General features: G+C 43.3%; 1 protein-coding gene across 17 annotated transcripts in view; it reads right to left on the bottom strand.

The window, feature by feature from the left end:
* FARP2 (FERM, ARH/RhoGEF and pleckstrin domain protein 2) overlaps positions 1-23569 on the bottom strand; it is a 148167-nt gene that overhangs the window by 70851 nt on the left and 53747 nt on the right. For all 17 annotated transcript variants that reach the window (XR_010580201.2, XR_012421691.1, XM_045368419.2 and 14 more), the window contains 6 exons: positions 22520-22624; positions 21574-21616; positions 19172-19250; positions 15560-15657; positions 13258-13372; positions 8569-8716 (listed from right to left, as the gene is read on the bottom strand). Coding sequence is in view for 15 of the 17 variants with exons in the window: in XM_045368419.2 (XP_045224354.2) it covers positions 8569-8716; positions 13258-13372; positions 15560-15657; positions 19172-19250; positions 21574-21616; positions 22520-22624 (588 nt within the window). In the remaining 2 variants the exon portion in view is untranslated. The remainder of the gene's footprint in view (positions 1-8568; positions 8717-13257; positions 13373-15559; positions 15658-19171; positions 19251-21573; positions 21617-22519; positions 22625-23569) is intronic.

Here is a 23569-nt window from a genome sequence, read left to right as displayed (position 1 = left end):
TGGCTCATGCCTGTAATCCCAGCACTTTGGGAGGCTAAGGTGGGCAGATCACAAGGGCAGGAGTTTGAGACCAGTCTGGCCAACATGGTGAAACCCTGTCTCTACTAAAAATATAAAAATTAGCTGGGTGTGGTGGCGGGCGCCTGTAATCCCAGCTACTCAGGAGGCTGAGGCAGGAGAATAGCTTGAACCCGGGAGGTAGGGGGTTGCAGTGAGCCAAGATCGCATCACTGCATTCCAGCTTGAGTGACAGGGTAAGACTCCATGTCAAAAAAAAAAAAAAAGTTTTTGGGCTGAGATGATGGGGTTTTCTGGATACAGGATCATGTCATCTACAAAGAAAGATAAATTTGACTTCCTCTTTTCCTTTTTGAATGTCCTTTATGTCCTTCTCTTTACTGATTGCCCTGGCCAGAACTTTCAGTATCATGTTGAGTAAGAGTGGTGAAAGACGGCATCCTTGTCTTGTGTCAGTTTTTAAGGGGAATGCTTCCGGCTTTTGCCCATTCAATATGATACTGGCTGTGGGTTTGTCATATATAGCTCTTATTATTTTGAGGTATGCTCCTTCGATACCTAGTTTTTAACATAAAGAAACACTAAATTTTATCGAAGGCCTTGTCTGCATCTGTTGACATAACTATGTGGTTATGTGATCAATCTTTATTCTGTTTATGTGATCAATCACATTTATTGATTTGTGTATGTTGAACCAACCTTGCATTCTGGGGATGAAGCCAACTTGGTCATAGTGGATAAGCTTTTTGATATGCCTCTGAATTCAGTTTTCCAGTATTTTATTCAGGATTTTTGTATCAATGTTCATTAAGGATACTGGCCTGAAGTTTTCCTTTTTTGCTGTATCTCTGCCAGGTTTTGGTATCAGGATGATGCTGGCCTCATAAAACGAGTTAGGGAGGAGCCCCTCCTTTTCAGTTTTTTTTGAATAGTTTCAGCAGAAATTGTACCAGCTCTTGGCCAGGTGTGGTGGCTCATGCCTGAAATTCCCAGCGCTTTGGGAGGCCGAGGTGGGCAGATCACCTGAGGCTGGGAGTTCGAGAGCAGCCTGACCAACATGGAGAAACCCTGTCTCTACTAAAAACACAAAATTAGCTGGGTGTGGTGGCACATGCCTATAATCCCAGCTACTTGGAAGGCCGAGGCAGGAGAATTGCTTGAACCCTGGAGGCGGAGGTTGTGGTGAGCCATAATTGTGCCATTGCACTCCAGCCTGGGCAACAAGAATGAAACTTCATCTCAAAAAAAAAAAAAAAAAAAAAAAAAAAAGGAGAAATTATACCAGCTCTTCTTTGTACCTCTGGTCGAATTCAGCTGTGAATCCATCTGGTCCTGGGCTACTTTTTTTTTTTTTTTTTTTTGCTTGGTAGGCTATTTTCTACTGCCTCAATTTCAGAACTCATTATTGGTCTATTCAGGGATTCAATTTCTTCTTGGTTCAGTCTTGGGAGGGGTGTATGTGTCCAGGAATTTATCTTTTTAGATTTTCCAGTTTATGTGCATAGAGGTGTTCATAGTAGTCTCTGATAATCGTTTGTATTTCTGTGGGGTCAGTGGTGATAGTCCCCTATCATTTCAGATTGTTCATTTGATTATTCTCTATTATCTTCTTTATTAGTCTAGCTAGCGGTCTATTTTATTAATTTTTCCAAAAAACCAGCTCCTGGATTTGATTTTTTGAAGGGTTTTTTTTGTGTCTCTATCTCTTCAGTTCAGCTCTGATCTTGGCTATTTCTTGTCTTCTGTTAGATTTGGGGTTCGTTTGCTCTTGATTCTCTAGTTCTTTTAATTGAGATGTTAGGTTGTGAACCTGAGATCTTTCTAGCTTTTTGATGTGGGCATTTAGTGCTATAAATTTCCCTCTTAACACTGCTGCGTTAAGAGATTCTGATAAGTTATCTCTTTGTTCTCATTAGTTTCAAATAACTTCTTGATTTCTACCTTAATTTCATTATTTACCCAAGAGTCATTCAGGAGCAGGTTGTTCAATTTCCATATGGTTGTGTGGTTTTCAGTGAATGTTTAAATCTTGAGTTCTAATTTGATTGTGCTGTGGTGTAAGAGACTGTTTGTTATTATTTCAGTTCTTATGCATTTGCTGAGGAGTGTTTTGCTTCCGATTATGTGATCAGTTTTAGAGAAAGTGCCATGTGGTGATGAGAAGAATGTACATTTTGTTGTTTTTGGGTGTAGAGTTCTGTAGCTATCTATAAGGTCACTTGATCCAGGGCTGAGTTCAGGTCCTGAATATTTTTGTTAACTTTCTGTCTTGATCTGTCTAATACTGTCAGTGGGGTGTTAAAGTCTCCTACTATTATTGTGTGGGAGTCTAAGTCTCTTTGCAGACCTCTAAGAACTTGCTTTATTAATCTAGGGGCTCCTGTATTAGGTGCATATATATTTAGGATAATTAGCTCTTCTTGCTGAACCCTTTACCATTATATAATCCCCTTCTTTGTCTTTTAAAATCTTTATTGCTTGAAAGTCTGTTTTGTCAGAAACTAGGATTGCAAGCCTTGTTTTTTTCTGTTTTCCATTTGCTTGGCAAATTTTATTCTATCTCTTTATTTTAAACCTATGTGTGTCTTTGCACATGAGACGGGTCTCTTGAAGACAGCACACCCAAAGGTCTTGGCTCTTTATCCAGCTTGTCATTCTGTGTCTTTTAATTGGGGCATTTAGCCCATTTACATTTAAGGTTAATATTATTACCTGTGAATTTCATCCTGTCATCAAGGTGCTAGCTGGTTATTTTGCAGACTTGTTTATGTGGTTGCTTTACAGTGTCACCGGTCTATGTATTTCAGTGTGTTTTTGCAGTGGCTGGTGACAGTTTTTCCTTTCTGTATTTAGTGCTTCCTTTAGGAGCTCTTGCAAGGCAGGTCTGGTGGTGATGAATTCCCTAAGCATTTGCTTGTCTGAAAAGAATCTTATATATGTTTTGCTTATGAAGTTTAGTTTGGCCAGATATGAAATTCTGGGTTGGAATTTTTTTCCTAAGAATGTTGAATATTGGCCCCCAATCTCTTCTGGCTTGTAGGGTTTCTGCTGAGAGGTCCCCTGTTAGTCTGAAGGGATTCCCTTTGTAGATGACCTGGCCTTTCTCTCTGGCTGCCTTTAATATTTTTTCTTTCATTTCAACCTTGGAGAATCTGATGATTATATGTCTTGGGGTAGATCTTCTTGTGGAGTATCTTATTGGAGTTCTCTGCATTTCCTGCATGTGAATATTTGCCTGTCTTGTTAGGTTGGGGAAATTCTCCTGGATGATATCCTGAAGTACGTCTTCCAACTTGGTTCCACTCTCCCTGTCTTTTTTGGGTAACCCAATTAGTTGTAGGTTTGGTCTCTTCACATAATCCCGTATTTCTTGGAGGTTTTGTCATTCCTTTTCCTTCTTTTCTCTCTATTCTTGTCTGCCTATTTCAGAAAGATAGTCTTAAATGCTCTGAGATTCTTTCCTCTGCTTGGCCTATTCTGCTATTGATACTTGTGATTGCAATGTGAGGCTCTCATGTTGTGTTTTTCAGCTCCATCAGGTTGGTTATGTTTCTCTCAAAACTGGCTATAAGCTCCTGTGTTGTTTTATCACAGTCCTTAGCTTCTTTGCATTGGGTTACAACATGCTCCTTTAGCTCAGCAAAGTTCATTATTACCCACCTTCCGAAGCCTGCTTCTGTCAATAACGCCATCTCTGCCTCAGCCCATTTCTATTTCTCCCTTGCTGGAGAGGTGTTGTGGTCATTTGGAGGAGAAGAGGCACTTTAACTTTTTGAGTGTTCAGCATTTTTCGTGTTGATTTTCTCATCTCTGTGGGTTTATCAAACTTTGATCTTTGAGGTTGCTGACTTTTGAATGGGGTTTTTATGTGGTTTTTTTGGTTCATGTTGTTGTTGTTTTCTGTTTTTTTTTTTCTTTTCTTTTTTTTTTTTTTTTGATATAGGGTCTCACTTTGTCACCCAGGGTGGAGTGCAGTGGCACAATCTCAGCTCACTACAACCTCTGCCACACAGATTCAAGCAGTTTTCCCTCCTCAGCCTGCCACCATGCCTGGCTTTTTTTTTTTTTTTTTTTGTATTATTAGTAGAGATGGGGTTTCACCACGTTGGCCAGGCTGGTCCTGAACTCCTGACCTCAGGGGATTTGTTTCAGCCTCCCACAGTGCTGGGATTACAGGTATTTGTTTTTTGAGACAGTCTCACTCTGCTGCCCAGTGTGGAGTGCAGTGATGCGATCTTAGCTCACTGCAACCTCTGCCTCCCCGGGTTCAAGTGATTCTCCTGTCTCAGCCTCCTAAATAGCTGGGACTACAGGTGCCCACCACTACATTCAGCTAATTTTTGTATTTTTTGTAGAGATGGGATTTCACCATGTTGGCCAGGATGGTCTTGAACTCCTGACCTCAAGTGATCCACCCACCTCAGCCTCCCAAAGTGCTGGGATTACAGGTGTGAGCCATCACACCTGGCCTGTTATTTTTCTTTTACTAGTCAGGCCACTCTACCACAGGGCCTCTGAGGTTTGCTGGGAGTCTGGAGCAGACCCTAGATGCCTTGGTTTTTCCTGTACCTGGAGGTATCACCAGCAAAGTCTGTGAAACAGAAAAGATGGCAGCTAGCTTCCTCCTCTAAAAGCTTTGTGCCAGGAGGGTACTGACTTGTTGCTGGCCCAAATGCACCTGTAGGGGGTGGCTCACCCAGTCAGGAGGAACAGGGTCAGGGACCCACTTAAAGCAGCAGCCTGGCTGCTTTTTGCAGAGTAGGTATGCTGCATTTGGGGGAACTCTTCCTTATCCAGACTGTTTATATTCTCCAAAGCCAGCAGGCTGAAATGGCTGAGTCAACTGAACTACAGAGATGGTGGCCACCCCGCTCCCCCCCAGGAACTCGGATCCATCTCAGGCAGATTTCCAGCCTGCTGCTGTTGGCTGGCTAGAATTCCAAGCCAGTGGGTCTTAACTTGTGAGGTGCTGTGGAAGTGGGCCTCACAGAATGACACTGCTTGGCTCCCTGGATTCAGCCCTCTTCCTAGGGATTTGTACAAACAGATTTCCCACCTTGCTGGGGGTCCTGGGGCTGAAGTGTGTGAAACTCCTGGGTCTCTGTGTGTGACTCAGTGGCTGCTCTGCTGAGACTGAACACAACTCTGTGTACTGGACCCCAGGCCCTAGTGGCATGGCTCATGAGGGGATCTCCTGATTGTGGGTTGCAAAGATCTGCGGGAGAAGTGTGGTTTCCCGGGCGAGGTTGCACAATCACTCACCATTTCCCTTGCCTGGGGGTGGGGTTCCTTTGGCTCCACGCTGCTCCTGGGTGGGCCATTAACCCCGACCCTCGCTTTTCTTCATCCTCTGTGGGTTGAGTTGTTTGCCTAGTTAGTTCCAGTGCGAGAACCTGAATATTTCAGTTGAAGGTGAATTCACTCACCCCTTTTCTTTCCTCTTTGTGAGTGGCGTGGACCTCAGCTGCTTCTAATCAGCCATCTTGGATCCTCCTATATTACAATTTTAAATATCTGCACTTAGAACTGAGGCTGACACACCTCTGCGGATGATGGAGACGAAATTGTAGAGCCCAAGGTCTGCTGGGGTTGGGTTCCTATTGTTGCATGTGGGGCCAGGCTGAAAACCTGCTAAAAAGTAGCAGAACATCTGCCAGCACAACTCTGCAGGACAAAGAGGCTTGATGACCCCTGCCTGGCGTGCAGACCAGGTAGGCGACACGGGGTGGGGATGGACTGGGGCAGCCTATATTTTAATTTGCAAATGTTTTTATGTTCTCCATTTGTTTCTGTCATGGCATCCTGTTCGTTTCAGAGACGCAGTGTTTCATTTCTGTGAAGGTTTTGTGAAAATGTAATACGGTGATATATTCACAAGGCTCAAATTCTGAAGGTTCAAAAATGAGTCCATAGTGCAAGTCTCCCTCTCAGCATTGTTCTAAAGCCTGACAGTTTGGCCACCCTTCCTTGGGGCCATTAATGTCACCAGTTCATTTTATAGTGTGGAATACAGTGCACATATAATTTTCTCTCTTTTCCCCACAAGCAGTAGCTACCATATAGAGTTTTGAATCTTTTCTCCATGTAATGATGGATCTTGAAGGATGTCTCATTATTGGGATATAAAAAGCTGCTTCCTTGTTTGTACAGTTGCCCAATATTCTGTTCACATGGATGCACCACCATTTATTTAGCTGGCTTTTATTTATTTACTTATTTAGGTGCCCAGGCTGGTGTGTAGTGGCACGATCTTGGCTCACTGTAGCCTCGACCTCCTGGGCTCAGGTGATTCTCCCACCTCAGCCTCCTGAGTAGCTGGGACTACAGGTACATGCCACTACACCCAGTGAATTTTTGGTATTTTTAGTAGAGATGAGGTTTCACCATGTTGCTCCAGCTGGTCTCAAACTCCTGGACTCAAGCAATGTGCCAATCTGCCCACCTTAGCCTCCCAAAGTGCTGAGATTACAGGTGTGAACCACTGTGCCAGGCTATTTAACTGGCTTTCCAATGGTTAATTCACAAAATTTTACTATCACAAACAAGGCTGATATAAAAAATTACAAGATAACATTTTACATTTCTGAGGAAGGAGCATTCCTATTTCTCCTGAGCATGAACTGGGAGCCCTTCCTGGGGCTCCCGGGACACGCTGGCTTGCACTGTAACTTTGCCACTGCAGGCTGTGAGATTTCAGCCTTCCCTACTCTGCAGTCAGGTCCCACTCACTGTGTCATTTCCCAGCTTCCAAACATTGCTGCTATCCCTCATCTTTCATGGGCTGTTTTCCCATTCTTTGTTCTTATGGATTTAAATGTTTAAAAAATGCCTTCACTGTCATTGTGTTCAGGGAATAAAAATAAATACATATATTCAGTCTGCTATCTTCAATCTGAAGTTTCTAATCCCTTGCTTTTACAACTTCTTTTTTTTTTTTTTTTTTTTGAGACGGAGTCTCGCTCTGTCGCCCAGGCTGGAGTGCAGTGGCCGGATCTCAGGTCACTGCAAGCTCCGCCTCCCAGGTTTACGCCATTCTCCTGCCTCAGCCTCCCGAGTAGCTGGGACTGCAGGCGCCCGCCACCTTGCCCGGCTAGTTTTTTGTATTTTTAGTAGAGACGGGGTTTCACCATGTTAGCCAGGATGGTCTCGATCTCCTGACCTTGTGATCCGCCCGTCTCGGCCTCCCAAAGTGCTGGGATTACAGGCTTGAGCCACCGCGCCCGGCCTCTACAACTTCTTTAGGTTGTATTATTTGTTTTTTTTCCGGAAATGTGACAATGGCTCAGTTTGGATGTGAGGTTTTCATCTCTGTGCAATGGGGGTACACTCATCAGCAGATGTAGGCAGGGGATGCTCAGACCCTCCACCTGAAGGCATGGATTGCTAAGGTTGGTCTCTATCATGGACTTTTACTGTTCTCTAATCACATTTAGTATGAAATGTAACACAATATTCTAAATTCAAAATTAATTTTTTTTTTCTGACAGGAAATTGAAACTTGATGGCTAGGTTAAAAAAAAAAATAAGGAAAAGAAAACAATAATAAACATGGCTTGATGAGGGAGGTCTGAATCAGACCAAGCTCTTTTTGATAGTCACAGGTTAAAACAAGCCCATAAAAAAACAGCAGGTCACACAGGCAATGGGCTCCCAGACTGCAACAGTGACAATTCCCACAACATTCAGCATCGAGGAGACCTTTTCAGGATTATCATAGTCTATCAGAGGTGCAAAATTTTACAAGGGCCAGTGACTGGAGTGCCCCCAAAAGGAGGGGCCCAGACAAGTTGGAAATATTTAGTCTGGGTGCAAGAAGACGTAGGGAGCCCCAACAAGAGTTTTCAGATATGTGAAGGGCCTGAATAAGAAGAAAAGCTCCTTCTAGTTGGCACCAGCAGTCACACTTAAGCTTCTTGGACATCACAATCCCCAGCACACACACACATGACCACAAATGGAACTGAGCAGGCCGTGCTCACCATTGATGTAATTATTTACCTATGCATCACAACTAATACAAACACCTCAGAAGACAACACTGACTCTTATCACAAGCAATCCCTCTGCTATTTCCTACTCTATTCTAGTTTGTTTACTTCAATGATTACTGTGACCCACTCTAAAGTGTTCACAGTCCAGCATAGATCACACCCACAGCACAGAGACTGCTCCACTGGAAAAAAAACAGGTTGTGTTTTAGGATTCTAAGGGGGTAGGTGGAATCCCAGGAGGGAATGGGAAGTCCCAGAGGCAGTGGGCAGCCCTGGTGGGGCAGGAAGAAGTGGGGAATCCAGGGAGGCGGGAGGTAGTCCCAGGAAGCAGTGGGCTCCATGATATGGAGGATATTCACACCTGTGTCAGAGAAGGACAAAAGAATAATTTCCCCACTGAGTAAGAGGTTGGATTGGATGATATGCAAAGCCCCTCTTCCAAATCGAGGACCTTACTCATCAGGACAAAAATTTACCAACATCTATAAGAACAAACCTCACCAGGTTGCAGAATACCTCCCCTGCCCTGTTCTCACCCCTCCCTTCCCCACTGGCCTACCTGAAACACGAGTACACCCATGTGGGAAACCGCCAGTTGAATCTTGGTTCCTTCCCTGTCAGAAGCCATGTGAAATCTGATGCCATACATTTCCAACTTTCGAGCAATTTCGAGCACCTGGAAATCCGACTCAGCAGGTGTCTGGCCCCTGTAATGAAAAACAGGAGAACCACAAACTACAAACACTTGATTTCTGAAAGAGCCAAAATGCATCATGGAAGTGATCAGGAAAACTAACAATGAAGGCTTTACATGTCTAGAGGACAGATCGTTCACTGTCTGTATGTTTACCCACTACAAAAACACTATACCATATGTGCAGACCAAAGACATCCTCAGTTTTCTTCTATTCTGTAACTACTTTGGAATGGGTAGAATGCTTTCTTTGCGTACACTAGCTACTCAGCCTTACATCTGCTCTATAGTGACAAGGTTATACACAAACACTACTGGCAGAGACAAATTTTAAATCAGAAGAAATACCACAAAGGGCCGGGCACAGTGGCCGACGCCTGTAATCCCAGCACCTTGCGAGGCCGAGGTGGGTGGATCACCTGAGGTCAGGAGTTCGAGACCAGCCTGGACAACACGGTGAAACCCTGTCTCTACTAAAAATACAAAAATTAGCCAGGCACGGTGGTGGAGTTTGCAGTGAGCTGAGATCATGCAACTGCACTTCAGAATGGGTGACAGAGCGAGACTCCATATCAAATAATAATAACAATAATAATAAAATAAAATGAAAAAGAAAGAAAATGAGTGTGATGAGATAGTAGTGTTATCTACAGTATTTCTTTTCTTTCTTCTTTTTTTTTTTTTTTTTTTTTTTTGATGAAGTCTCACTCTGCAGCTCAGGCTGGAGTGTAATGGTGAAATCTCGGCTCACTGCAACCTCTGCCTCCCAGGTTCAAGTGGATTCTCCTGCCTCAGCCTCCGGAGTAGCTGTGATGACAGGTGTGAGCCACCACGCCCAGCTAACTTTTTGTATTTTTAGTAGAGACAGGGTTTGCCATGTTGGCCGGGCTGGTCTCAAACTCCTGACCTCAGGTGATCCGCCCACCTTGGCCTCCCAAAGTGCTGGGATTACGGGCATGAGCCACTGCGCCCGGCCAACTCCTTTTCATTTTAAAAAATATTTTTTACTATCTGAAACATTTGTGTCTTGTAAACCTGTTTTATCACTCACTCACTCGCTCGCTCGCTCGCTCACTCATTTAGAGACAGGGTCTCGCTCTGTTGCCCAGGCTGGAGTGTAGTGGCATAATCTTGGCTCACTGCAAGCTCCACCTCCCAGGCTCAAGTGATCCTTCCACCTCAGTCTCCCAAGTAGCTGAGACCACAGGCACACACCACCACAGTTGGCTAATTTTTTGTAGAGACAGGATTCTGTCATGTTGCCCAGGGTGGTCTTGAACTCCTGGACTCAAAACCAGTCGGCCTCTCAAAGTGTTGGGATTACAGGCGTGAGCCACTGTGCCTGGCTTTTTTCTGCAGTTTCAAAGATCTAAAAGCAATGTGATACAGTCAAGAAAAGCACTTCTTTAATATCCTATTCAGTGATTATAAAGGTGTTTTCAGTGGATCACTGAAGAACCATTAGAATCACAAGACAATGTAGAAATTGTATAATAATTAAAATAAAGGTACAATATTGTCGTAAAAACTCTAAAGAACTATTAAAAGAAATCAGATGTGCAATGAAGCTGTGATGATTGTGATAGACAAACTCTCAAATTAACACAGTGAAGGCCTATGATGTGGAGCAGAGCTTCCTGATTCCTGGCTTATCTGGGAAGAGCTCAACTGTATTCCCGTATGAAGCAGACCACATGACTCACCCTTCTCTTACTGGTTTTGTAGGGTTTTTAGCAGATACATGTGCACATGTAAGCACACACACACGCAGAGACACACGCACATGTTCAAGTACACATAACCACAGTATACAACGTACACAGGAACACATATCAACACACAGGAACATAGGAGCCACACACAGACACACAATGCATGCATAGGAACACATATAACACACATGCACATACGACCACACAGCCACACATGTATACACAGAACACACCCAGACACACACACACAGAACTACCCTGAGGGTCCAGTTCTTTCTTCCACAAGCAGGCTTCTCAACATAAGTGCCCCAAAATGTTGTCACTGTCTCCTCACTGTACTTTCAGTGTACTTGAACCTAGAATTCACCCTCAACACTCACTGAAAATGCTGAAGGTGATGCATTGCCACACTGCCAAGCTCAGAAACCTGCTCCTGTGCCTACCTCCCCAGGCCTGGTAGTCTCCACACAAGGGGCTGTGGCCACTATCCTAAAACATGCTCTCTTGGCACCTGTGCCCTTCCATGCCTCTGGCTGCTGAAGGCTCCTGTGGGTGCCTCCTCCTGCACTCGGCCTCTCAAATGTCAGTTCTTCAGGGGTTCATCCTGGGCTCTTCTCCCTTTCTGACCTGTATCTGTCCTCTGCCTAGCTGATTTCACCCATTGCACAGGTTAACCTGGCCTACGTGCTGACAACACTCTCCCCAGCATCCCAAACCCACCCATCCACTAGGGACTGTCCTTCAGGTTGGACAGTTCACAGCACAATGCTCAGTTCTCCCTTCCTCATGTCCAGCCCCTGCTGGGTGTCTCAGCAGGGAGAGACTGTCCCTAACCTTAGGAACACAGACTGAACCAGTGACCGTTTCCTGCTGGGATGGCACATAACACTAGGAGAGGGCCCTTGGCTCCATGGGTCAAGGTCTGGATGTGACAATCAGAATAGCTATACCTTCCTCGCTACCAGCCAGAATAATGGCAACACTTGAAAGAGGCAAAGCCAAGGGTACCCGGGAGAACAGAGCAGGAGCTCTACCCGCACTGCCCTGCATGGAGGCCTCCTCAAGGTCAGATCAGGTGAATGGAGGAGAAGCAACGACTTACGCACACAAGATGCCCCACACCGTCATGTCTGAGAGGGAACTCTGCACGCACGGTCTCACCGTACGTACGATGGGGTAAAACCGTGCATGCCATGAGACGGATTTGAGGATTACACACAAATGCTTGTAAGAGCTGTCTGTAATTGCCACCATGGCCTCTCCAGTATTAGTTGGCACTTCCACCTCCAGCCCTTGAACCCAACGTGTCCATGCCACGCTGGAACCTCCCTCTCCTCCCTCCCTTCCCAGGCTGGTGCTTTGCTTGGAATGCTTCCTTCCTGGCTCTGCCCGCCTAGGTCCTCCCACGAGTCTCCTTGAGCCTCGCCTCAGCCTTCTTTCAGCTCATAGTGTATGAGCTATGCTCCTGCTACACTGCACACATTCTCATCTGCAGCAATGGATTTGTATATCTCATGACTGCCATGCTGTTGGGCACACACAAGGCACTCCCCTGCACACACACAAGATCCTCCACACTGGGAGTGGTGAGGTGCACGAAATGCACACCATCTTACAGGGTAAGGTAAAATCTGTACGGGTAGGCATCTCAGTCTGTGCTGTTCAAACCAACTCCCCAGTGCTGACAGCAGTGGTGGATGCATCGTTGGCACTCATACTCTGAAGGTGTGAAAGGGCAGCTGCCAGCAAGTCCCAGTAGAGCCTTAACGACACACATGAACATACATGATCTGACAAACCTGCATCTCAAAAGGACGTGTCACAAAGGCAAGGTTAAGTCCCCCTGACTCACTTTCACCAGCTGAGTGCTCCCTTTTGGTGACTAAAGCTCCCACCCACCTGGGCCAGAGCCCACAGCGCTTTCCCATACTGTTCTTCCATCCTTTTCCCCTTAGCTAGCACTCTTTCTCTAGGTCTCTACGACTTCCATCCAGAAAAACCCACCAGTGTCAAGTCTCAGAGAAATCAAAACAAGACGAGATGAAGGACATGGGTGCCAGGTGATTCCCAACGCCCTGACACAGGCCGACACTGTCAGCCTCACAGTCCCCCCCTCCTCTAACGCCCTGACACAGGCCGACACTGTCAGCCTCACAGTCCCCTCCTCCTCCACAGCACAGTGTCTTCCTCGCAGAGGACTCTTCCTGCCACGCTGCAGAGACACCGCAGCAGCTGAGACCCCCACAACAGCCACCCCATCCTGCTCAGTAGCATCCTCCTCCCCTAGGCCCTGATGTCTTTTTCAGTACCATTTTTTTTTTGAGACGGAGTCTCGCTCTGTTGCCAGGCTGGAGTGTGCAGTGGTGCGATCTTGTCGCACTGCAACCTCCACCTCCTGGGTCCAAGCGATTCTCCTGCCTCAGCCTCCCGAGTAGCTGGGATTACAGGCGCCTTCCATTAGCTCGGCTAATTTTTTTGTATTTTTAGTAGAGATGGGGTTTCACTATGTTGGCCAGACTGGTCTCAAACTCCTGACCTCAGGCAATCCACCTGCCTCAGCCTCCCAAGGTGCTGGGATAACAGGCGTGAGCCACCATGCCCAGCTTCTTTCAGCACCTTCTAAAGCAGCACATCATGCAGGTGTGAAGGTGCTTCAGACCAGGGCTGCAGCTTCTATGTGTCTGCCAAGCTGTCTATGGCAGCAGCTGCACATCCTGAGGCTGGGAGCAATGGTCCTTATGTTAGAATCTTGCAAAAGTCACAACAACAGTCCTTTCTCGTTACACACTCTTTAGTCATTACTGTGGTGACAATGTGTCGATAGATAATTGTGATGACTTACACGTGCTTCTGATGGAATTCTAGTATCTTCTCAAGGCAGTGCTGCTGGCCAGGCAAATACTCATTGGCTTTGAGGTGCTCTCGGTCCAGCATTTCATCGTAATCTCCTATTTCCGCTGAGATAGGATAAAAGTCAGTAATTCTAATGTTTAAATAAACTACAAGCATTTGTACATGTCACTGCATACATTAAAAGTAAAAAAAAAAAATTATCCCAAATTTGTAGCAAAATAATACATCCCTAAAAAAGCAAGATTTTGTATTTTATTTTTCCAAATATTTTATGCTGTTAAAAGGCAAATATAATGGGAAGTGAAGAGGATTTCTTGAAGAACAAAGGCCTGATGAGTACCTCCAGGGAGGCAAACATTGAATGATGAGTTTAATGTGTTTATTATTATTTTGACACAAGGTCTCGTTCTGTTGCCCAGGCTGGAGTGCAATGTGCGATCACCACTCAATGCAGCCTCAACCTCCCGGGCTCGAGCAATCTGCCTGCCTCAGCCTCCTAAGTAGCTGGGACTGTAGGTAAGCACCACCATGCCCAGCTAATTTTTGTATTTTTTGTAGAGATAAGGTTTTGCCACATTGCCCAGGCTGGTCTCAAACTCCTGGACTTAAGCAATCCTCCTGCCTTGGCCTCCCAAATGTGCTGGGAGTATGGCATGAGCCACTGCACCTGGAGTATTATTATTTTTAAACCACACCTTAAACCTAAGTTGTCTCAAGATTATCATGATCAGGATTAAGTATTTTATTTATTTTAGGATAATGTATTTTGAGTGATTTTTTCCTTCAGACCTTCTCAAATTTCTTGATGAATAATGTCTCTTTCTAACTTCATGTATTTTAAGGCCACAATGTCTTAATAACATAAAGTCCAATAATTTAAAGCAATATGCTTTTATTTTTAGACAATCTCATATTCACAGAAGTTACAAGCACAGTACAAGAGCTTTTCCTCCTTTGAGCCATTTGAGAGTGAGTTGCTAACATGTTACTTGCCATACTTCAGTATGGACTTTCTAGAAGCTAGGACATTTGACATGGTTTGGCTGTGTTCCCACACAAATCTCATCTTGAATTGTAACTCCCACAAGTCCCACAAATTGTGCGAGGAACCCAGTGGGAGGTAACGGAACCATGGGGGCGGATCTTTTCCGTGCTGTTCTCGTAATAGTGAATAAGTCTCGTGAGATCTGATGGTTTTATAAGGAGTAGTTTCCCTGTACAAGCTCTCTCTTGCTGCTGCCACATGTCTCTATCAGCAGTGTGAAAATGGACTAATACAATATTCTTACCTGCAGCCTTGTAAAACTACCCAGATCAGGAACAGGCCATGATCCGAGGCTCCATTCCAGATGTGGACCCTAGTCATATTTTACCAACTGCCCAATTATGATTTTTACAGCAAAAAGATCTGGTTCAGTCATATGTTGTTTTTGTTGCCATGTGTCTACCCAATAAGTCTTTCAGCCAAATGAATAAGAACCAAAGTCACCTTGAAAACTTTTATTAATCAACATGTCCCCTGGTGGAGGACAGCAAACCCACAATAAAATTTATTATTTGAAGAAGGTATGTCTGGGGAAGGACCAAGGAAGCTGCAAATAACCTATATACTTATTAATTCCTAAAATTTTGGACACTTTCTATGTCATATTTCCTGCATTCAAATTTCAGAAACATTAGTTCTGTGCTAGGAAGCTGTGGTCCCACCCCTAGTCCAGGAGCAATGTGGGTATTTGTTTTTCTATTCCCATCGCTGGGGGCTCGGCAAGGTTCCAGAACCTCCTCTTAAACTTCTCATGGTTTATTTTTGAAGTAACTGTAATTCTTCACACAGTTCTGAACCATCTCTTGATCTGTGTGAGATACTGAACAAATGTCTTCTTTTTCCTTCATGGTTAACGCTTAACTAATCTGAGAGAGCTGTAACTTTTATCCCAGTGAGGCCCTTTCCAGGGTTTGCTGAGAGTTTGGTTTATATTCTGACTCTTAAAGACTGAATATGCATTGCTGGTAAAATGCACAAAAGCATAAATGACAGACAACCCAAAAGAAGGAATGTGGCTACAGATTTTGGCCTTGGCCTGTTTGCTATGTGGAAACTATTTGCCTCAAGGAATTCCACTTTATAGAAGTTAACCTTTTGCTTATAAAAAATATTGAAATTGAAACACAGCATTCTATGGTCAGGCTCATTAACTAGGCATGTACATCAGCAACTAATTGTAGTTCTGAGCGTGGGTACATCTGTGCCATGGCCAGTGCATGCTCCCTGCTAGCAGGGAGATACTCACACTGCAGAAGATGGGACGTGAGAAGGGCCGCTGTGGTGTCAGCACAGGTCAAACGCTCTTCCAGCAGGTCCCTCTTAAGTTGCAAGGCAAACAAGTATCTAGAAGAGAGTTCAAAATAAGACAGAGATCAACTCCAAATGTTCTCTGAATGTAACACGGACATGTCTCCACAGCAAGACAGCAAATGAGCCCTGGGAAGTGGCAGTGACCCAACAGTGAGCAAAATGCAAGGCGGTCACGAAACAGCAAAGTCACAAAAGGCCTTTCATGAAACAAACAGTCACCAAGCAAAGGTCAGATGACAAACCAACTCAGCAGACTGAGTCACACACATGGGAGAGTGCACAGAAAGTGCTGAACACACTGAGGCACTCTGATGCAAACAATAAAAAAAAGAAATTGGCCGGGGGCGGTGGCTTACTCCTGTAATCCCAGCACTTTGGGAGACTGGGGTGGGTGGATCACCTGAGGTCAGGAGTTTGAGACCAGCCTGACCAACATTGTGAAACCCTGTCTCTACGAAAAGTGCAAAAACCAGCCGGGCACGGTGGTTCACGCCTGTAATCCCAGCTACTCGGGAGGCTGAGGCGGGAGAATTGCCTGAACCCGGAGGTAGACGTTGCAGTGAGCTGAGATCACACCACTGCACTCCAGGTTAGGCAACAAGAGCAAAACTCTGTCTGGAAAAAAAAAAGAAATAGCTTTCTCAGGCATACCATCTACCCATATAATTACACATCTGCAGCCATACCTTCAAGGAGGGAAGGTCACAAATTCACATTACTTCTGTTAGTCACACAAAACTGCACTCACAATTTTGGATGAAACAGGAGAAATATCCAATGAAAACACAGCTTAAAGCAAGGTTGTAAAATTTTTTAACAGATTGATAATATCTGGTCTTGGCTAGGATCTGAGAAACAGGCACTTTTGAATATCATTAGTGAGAATGTAATGAGAGAAGGCAATTGAAAATATCTATATGTTCATTTATTCCATCAGCAAATAATTACTGAGCGTGAATTATGTTCTAGGTACTGTTCTGAGAGCTGGACATGCAACGGTAAGCAAGACCAACTCCCCGTCCCCCAGTGGAATTCATGCCCCAGTGTGCACTATTAAAATTTACTACATTCTCTTAAAATTCAGGATGTTGTACATACCCTGCAACAACAATTCCATTTCTACAAACTTTCCTAGAGTAATATTCCCATAGTTCTCAAAGGTATGTGAACAACGTTTCTTTGCAGCATTAGAGAAAAATTGGAAATATGGATGAATATGAGAATGATTAAATTATGTTACAGCCTAATTTAGTATATTTTTATATACAATATGGAAAAATGTCCACAGCATGCTTAGTAAGTGGGGGAAAAAAATCAACCTACAGTTCAATATGTATCATTTGATATTGTTTTATAATATTTGTAATTTCTTTAAAGTTCTTACAGCTGTGTGTTTATTGTACATCTATGCTTTCATCTGAAAGATACGTACTTACGCAGAGAATAAGGTGCTGGGTAAGTGGAGAACTTCTACTTTTTACTTATCTTTGTTTACTTATTTTTTTGAGACAGACTCTCACTCTATTGCCCAGGCTGGAGTGTAGTGGCACTACCACAGCTGACTGCAGCCTTGACCTCCTGGGCTCGAGTGATACTCCTGCCTCAGCCTCCAGAGTAGCTGGGACCACAGGTGCACACCACCACGCCTGGCTTATTTTTTGATATTTTGTAGAGATGAGGTCTCCCCATGTTGCCTAGGCTGGTCTTGAACTTGATCTTCCCACCTTGGCCTCCTGAAGTGCTGGGATTACAAGTGTAAGCCATTGCACCTGGCCCTTAGCTTTATTTGGAAAAAAAATTCTTTTACCACAAACACGTATGTTTTTATAACAGAAAAAAGAATCCTCTACATAAATACGGGGGAGAAGGGAGTAACTATAACACTGAGTTACCAGCATGAGTCCCAGAACTTGAGACCTAGGATCCTGAATTAGGGGACACTTTGTTATCCATCATTTTCAGATATCTATCTATCTGTCTATCTATCTAGATATATATATATATATTTAAAAGTGATTCCCTCAAGAGAGACTTTTTTGGGTAAATGTCAGGCATTTAATACACTATTAAGATCTATGGTCACACATAAAAATACTTTTTGCCGTCTTTGGAGTTTAGTTTCCTAAACTTTTAAAAATAAGAGGCTGAACTAATATGGTCTCTCCATTTCCTTGCAGTTGACATGCTATGATTTTGTGCTGTTAAAATGATATGCAGAAACCTTTACAAGAGAGTTCATAAGACATCTGATTCATTTATGAGTACACGTTTAGCCAGAAGGCAAAAAAGTTATTGATACCACTACAACATCATCGTTCTCTTTTATATCTCACCTTGGGTTTTCAGTTGGTTTTTAGATTATTCCTCTATTCTTCATAATATAATTGATAGGCAAACAAATACAAAAAAAAAACAAAGAAAAACCTTGCATAACCTTACTGTCCAGATGAAACAACTGTTAACATTTTCTTTTTTTTTGAGACAGAGTTTCACTCTTGTTGCCCAGGCTGGAGTGCAATGCGCGACCTCAGCTCACTGCAACCCTGCAACCTCTGCCTCCTGGGTTCAACAGATTCTCCTGCCTCGGCCTCCCAATTAGCTGAGATTAAAGGTGCCTGCCACCATGTCTAGATGATTTTTTTTTTTTTTGGAGATGGAGTCTCGCTCTGCTGCCCAGGCTAGAGTGCAGTGGTGTGATCTTGGCTCACTGCAAACTTCGCCTTGCGGGTTCACGCCATTCTCCTGCCTTAGCCTCCTGAGTAGCTGGGACTACAGGGGCCCGCCACCACGCTTGGCTAATTTTTTGTATTTTCACTAGAGATGGGGTTTCAAAACCGTGTTAGCCAGGATGGTCTCGATCTCCTGACCCCGTGATCCGCCTGCCTTGGACTCCCAAAGTGCTGGGATTACAGGCATAAGCCACCGCGCCTGGCCAATTTTCTTTGCATTTTTAGTAGAGACAGGGTTTTGCCACGTTGGCCAGGCTGGTATTGAACTCCTGGCCTCAAGTGATCTGCCTGCCTTGGTCTCCCAAAGTGCTGGGATTACAGGCATGAGCCATCACACCCTGCCATCTTTAGATCATTCCTATAAAGAATCGATCTTTAATTCAAAATAGTATCACAAAAGAAGTGACCCAAAATATTTCTGCTCCATAAATTCCTAAGGACTAACACACTGGGTACTTCTACCCATTAAGTACATTTTGTGATAAAGAAGAGTACATATGAGTAAAATCCATCCCTGAGAACCTTCTGAACATGCATAAGTCTATGTTCATTTGGAAAATGTAAGTTCAACATGACCCTGACATCCCATTCCATTTGTCATTTTCAGATTTGTACTGTAAACCTTACATTGAACTCTTATTCACATGTCTGTGCACGGGTCAATTGCTAACATGCTTCCTTTAACCACTCTACATTCATGACCACTTTTCTGTGTATATTAGGCTCACTCATTCTTTCAATGAGCCAGGTGCTGTGGGAGATAACAGGTGAATACAAGATTCCTGCTGACAACAGCTTCAGCTCTGCGAGCTCTTTACCTTGTATATTCTTCTTGTAGCTGACCAGGATCAGGTGGGAAAAATTTCACAGCTAGGCGAAGCACCACATTCTTTGGCCCTATAAAAAAAAAATTTAAACTTCACAAATAAGGTCAATCTTTGCATTTCTTCTCTTTTCATATATTTCTACATAACTGAGGTCATGCTTCCAAGTGGACTATTACAGCAAATCTTTTCAAATAATATGATATTAAGAAATTTCTGCCCAGGTGTGGTGGTGTGTGCCTGTAATCCCAGCCCTTTGGGAGGCTGAGGTGAAAAGAAGGCTTGAGGCCAGTAGTCTGAGGCTGCAGTGTGCTACAACTGCACCACTGCACTCCAGCCTGGGCAGGAGAGTGAGACTCTGTCTCTGAACAAAAGAAAAAAGAAAAAACAAAGAAGCATTTCCTGTATATGAATTTGAGTCCCAAGTACCAATCACATATGTACAGAATTTTAAAATCTTTTGCATTAAGCAGGGATTACTCAAGGAAGCCTTAAAAACAAGTAGGAAGATGCACATTAAAATACTTAAATAGGCTGGGTGCAGTGGTTCACATCTGTAATCCCAGCACTTTGGGAGGCTGAGGCTGGCGGATCACTTGAGCCCAGGAGTCTCAGACCAGCCTGGGCAACATGGTGAAATCCCATTTCTACCCGCTCCCCTCTTCCCACCAAAAAAACCCCAAATCAGCCAGATGTGGTGGCGCATGCCTGAAGTCCCAGCTACTTGGGAGGCCAAGGTGGGAGGACTGCTTGAGCTCAGAAGGCAGAGGCTGCAGTGAGCTGAGATCACACCACTGCACTCCAGGCTGGGTGACAGAACGAGACTCCGCCCACCCCTCCACACACAAACATGCTTGCGCGCTCGCTCTTTCTATATATATATATATACACACACATACATATATATAGAGACAGAGATACATTTTTTCCCCTAGTTTATTTATTTTTTTGAGACAGAGTCTCACTCTGTCACCCAGGCTGGAGTGTAGGCGCGCGATCTCGGCTCACTGCAAGCTCTGCCTCCCAGGTTCATGCCATTCTCCTGCCTCAGGCTCCCGAGTAGCTGGGACTACAAGTGCCTGCCACCACGTCTGACTAATTTATACTTTTAGTAGAGGTGGAGTTTCACCGTGTTAGCCAGGATGGTCTTGATCTCCTGACCTCGTGATCTGCCCACCTCGGCCTCCCAAAGTGCTGGGATTACAGGTGTGAGCCACCGCGTCCAGCCCCCAGTTTATGTTTTAGGGAAAAAAATGATAAATGAAAAAGTTTTTTAAAAAAAGTTTATGTGTTTACACTATTTTTTTTTTTTTTGAGATGCAGTCTCACTCTGTTGCCTAGGCTGGAGTGCAGCGGCACGATCTCGGCTCACTGCAACCTTCCAGGCTCAAGCGATTCTCCTGCCTCAGCCTCCTGAGTAGCTGAGATTAGAGGCATGTGCCATCACGTCCAGCTAAATTTTGTATTTTTAGTAGAGACAGGGTTTCGCCATGTTGATCAGGCTGGTCTCGAACCCCTGACCTCTGGTGATCTGCCCGCTTGGGCCTCCCAAATTGCTAGAATTACAGGCATTAGCCACCACAATGGGCCAGTATTAGTAGTAGTAATAAAAAAAAATTATTTTTGAAATCTGATTACTGTAAAGGTACATTATCTTAGTTTATCAGTATAAAACAACTTATTTTCTTTCCTCAGAGATCCTTGTTCTGATATAACAAAGTTATTTCCACACCTTTTTCTTCAATTTATAATAGTAATACAAAAAATTATGGGTGACTCAACTATAGACTTCATCTGACACAATTATAGAAGAACTGAGAAGTGTTACTATTTGTTTTAATTTTAAAAATTTAGTAAGTAGACAAATGAAAATAATTATTTTGAGACTGAGGTGGGAAGACAGCTTGAACCCAGGAGGTTGAGGCTGCAGAGAACTGTGTTCGCACCACTACACTCCAGCCTGGGCAACAAATAGCGAGACCCTGTCTCAAAAATAATAATATAATTGTTATTATTATATTCACAGTTACAATTATGTTTATAACTGTAAAATAGTATCAACTATTTTATTAAAAGCTATTTAAAAGGAGAATCTCAATGTCTTTTCACAATCAAGGGAGAAACTGCAGTTATTTTTGCATATTGGCCAAAAATTAAGATGATATCAAACAGCATATGCTCTTATTTCCAAATGTGAAGCAAGTCACCTAGAATCTTCTGAGTTAAATTTACTAAAACTAAACAGCAAAATGACTTCCAAGTTTATCTGCTGTTGGTGATCACTTCCTGCTAACCATACACGGTGGTGACAATGAACATTTGAACATGCCTTTTAAACATTCCAGGACAAAGCATCTTAAACAAACAGATTTTAAAGAGTTAAACCAAGGACTTACTTCGTATTTGCCTAATGATGGGTTTCATAGGTTCAAGCCAAATCTAAAGAAGGGTTAACAGAAGAAATCCAATCTATTAAATAATGTCTCTATTTAACAAATATGCTATAAAAACAAAAATGGTTATAATTAGATAAATTTTTATGTCAGGAAAATTTTGACTCTACCCCCCTCTTAAAAGTTGAATCCTGATAAAACAAACTGTACAAGAAGCACAGCAATGCCTGCTTTGGGAAACCTGGGAAGACATTAAAATTGCTGTATTATACTGGATACCTCCATTCAGTTGCTGCCACGCACAGAATGGGTCCCAATAATTATTTGCGGGAATTTGTTAACACCAAACAAATATTTGGTACTACTGCATTTATGAACAAACTGATGAGAAGGCTTCTGTAAAAAAGAGGTACGTCATGTCACCAGAACAGGAAACTTGGATAAATCCAGCTGCACTGCCAAGGGTATCTGAAAGGCTGGACAGAACTTAATAATGCTGACATGCTTTTTGAACTAAAGGGTAGATGTATGGTTCTTTAAAACAGTTCTATCTATAAATATTAAAACTCCACACTTTTTAAGGTTGCATCTGTTAAGTGAAATGAGGCATAACTGGTTGTTTGCTACAAATCCACTTTCAAAATGATTTTCATACAGATGTATTAGAAGTTGCTTTTATAACTTTTAAGAGAGTTTCCTTGGCACATGTGCTAACGACAGAACAAATTTAGGGAGGGTGTGAATTCAGGCTTGGATTAAAGGCAAATATATTATCTACAGCTAACAGTAATATATTTTAATAGCAAAAATATTTGATACTGATGATATGACAATTATAAAAGATCTTGTGGGTATCATACAGCAGGCCCGAAGGTTCCATGCCTGGGCACATCATAAGCATCCTACTGCATGCCTAGGGCCTGTTTCCCTAACAAATCAAAGCACTTACCCAGTAGGACTGAGTATTTTGAAACTCCAACCCGAAGTAGTCACATTCTACCAGATTCAAACGCTTCCACACTTCTGTCAGTAGTATCTGGCCATCACATTTAGGCTGTGTAGAGAGAGGTGGGAAAAATAACAAGGACCGAATGACTAAACAGCAAGGGTTTATGAAAACTGTGCATAAAACTACTTTCCCACACACAAAACTTTATTTGTTGCTTCACTTTGTCTTCCAGTGTATAACTAAGATTTATAAGCTATATAAAAAAAAAGAGTCTGAAGCATTTGTGCACAGAAACTGGCAACAAAATAAAGCAAAAAAATTTCTTCCATTTTACATTTAGTGTGTTTTCAGTCCTATTTCTTTGTAACTTTAGGCTATAGAAACCATTTCCAGTTTTAGTAAATATTTTATCAAATAATTTTGATATTTACACCAGGTGTGGTGGCTCATACCTATAATCCCACTAATTTGAGGCTGAGGTGGGTGGATTGCTTGAGCCCAGGAGTTTGAGACCAACCTGGGCAATACAGTGACACCTCGCCTCTATCCAAATTAAAAAATTAGCCGAGCACAGCGGTGCCCACCTGTATTCCCAGCTACTCAGGTGGCTGAGGTGTGAGGATTGCTTGAACCTGGGAGAAGGAGGCTGCAGTGAGCCATGATCATGCCACTGCACTCCAGCCTGGGTGACAGAGTGAGACCTTTTCAAAAATACATAATTTTAATATTTACTAAAAAGCTAAAGTCTTAGAGTCTTCATTTATATAAGATCCCAGTAAATAGTTATTTGATCAATCGGAAATTACAAAGAGTAAAAAAAACATATTATTTGGTAGTATTTCACATCAATGAGAAGAACTGTTCATAAAGGAGGTGGGGCAACTGACTTTCCCATTAAGGAAGAGAATGGGCTGAGCACAGTGGCTCACGCCTGTAATCCCAGCACTTTGCGAGGCTGAGACGGGAGAATTTCTCGAGTACAGGAGTTCAGGATAAGCCTGGGCAATATGGCAAAACGCTGTCTCCACCAAAAAAAAAAAAAAAAAAAAA

This window comes from Macaca fascicularis, chromosome 12 (genome assembly GCF_037993035.2).
Source record: "Macaca fascicularis isolate 582-1 chromosome 12, T2T-MFA8v1.1".
Lineage (NCBI taxonomy): Eukaryota > Metazoa > Chordata > Mammalia > Primates > Cercopithecidae > Macaca > Macaca fascicularis.
This window is presented reverse-complemented; position numbering and strand designations above follow the sequence as displayed.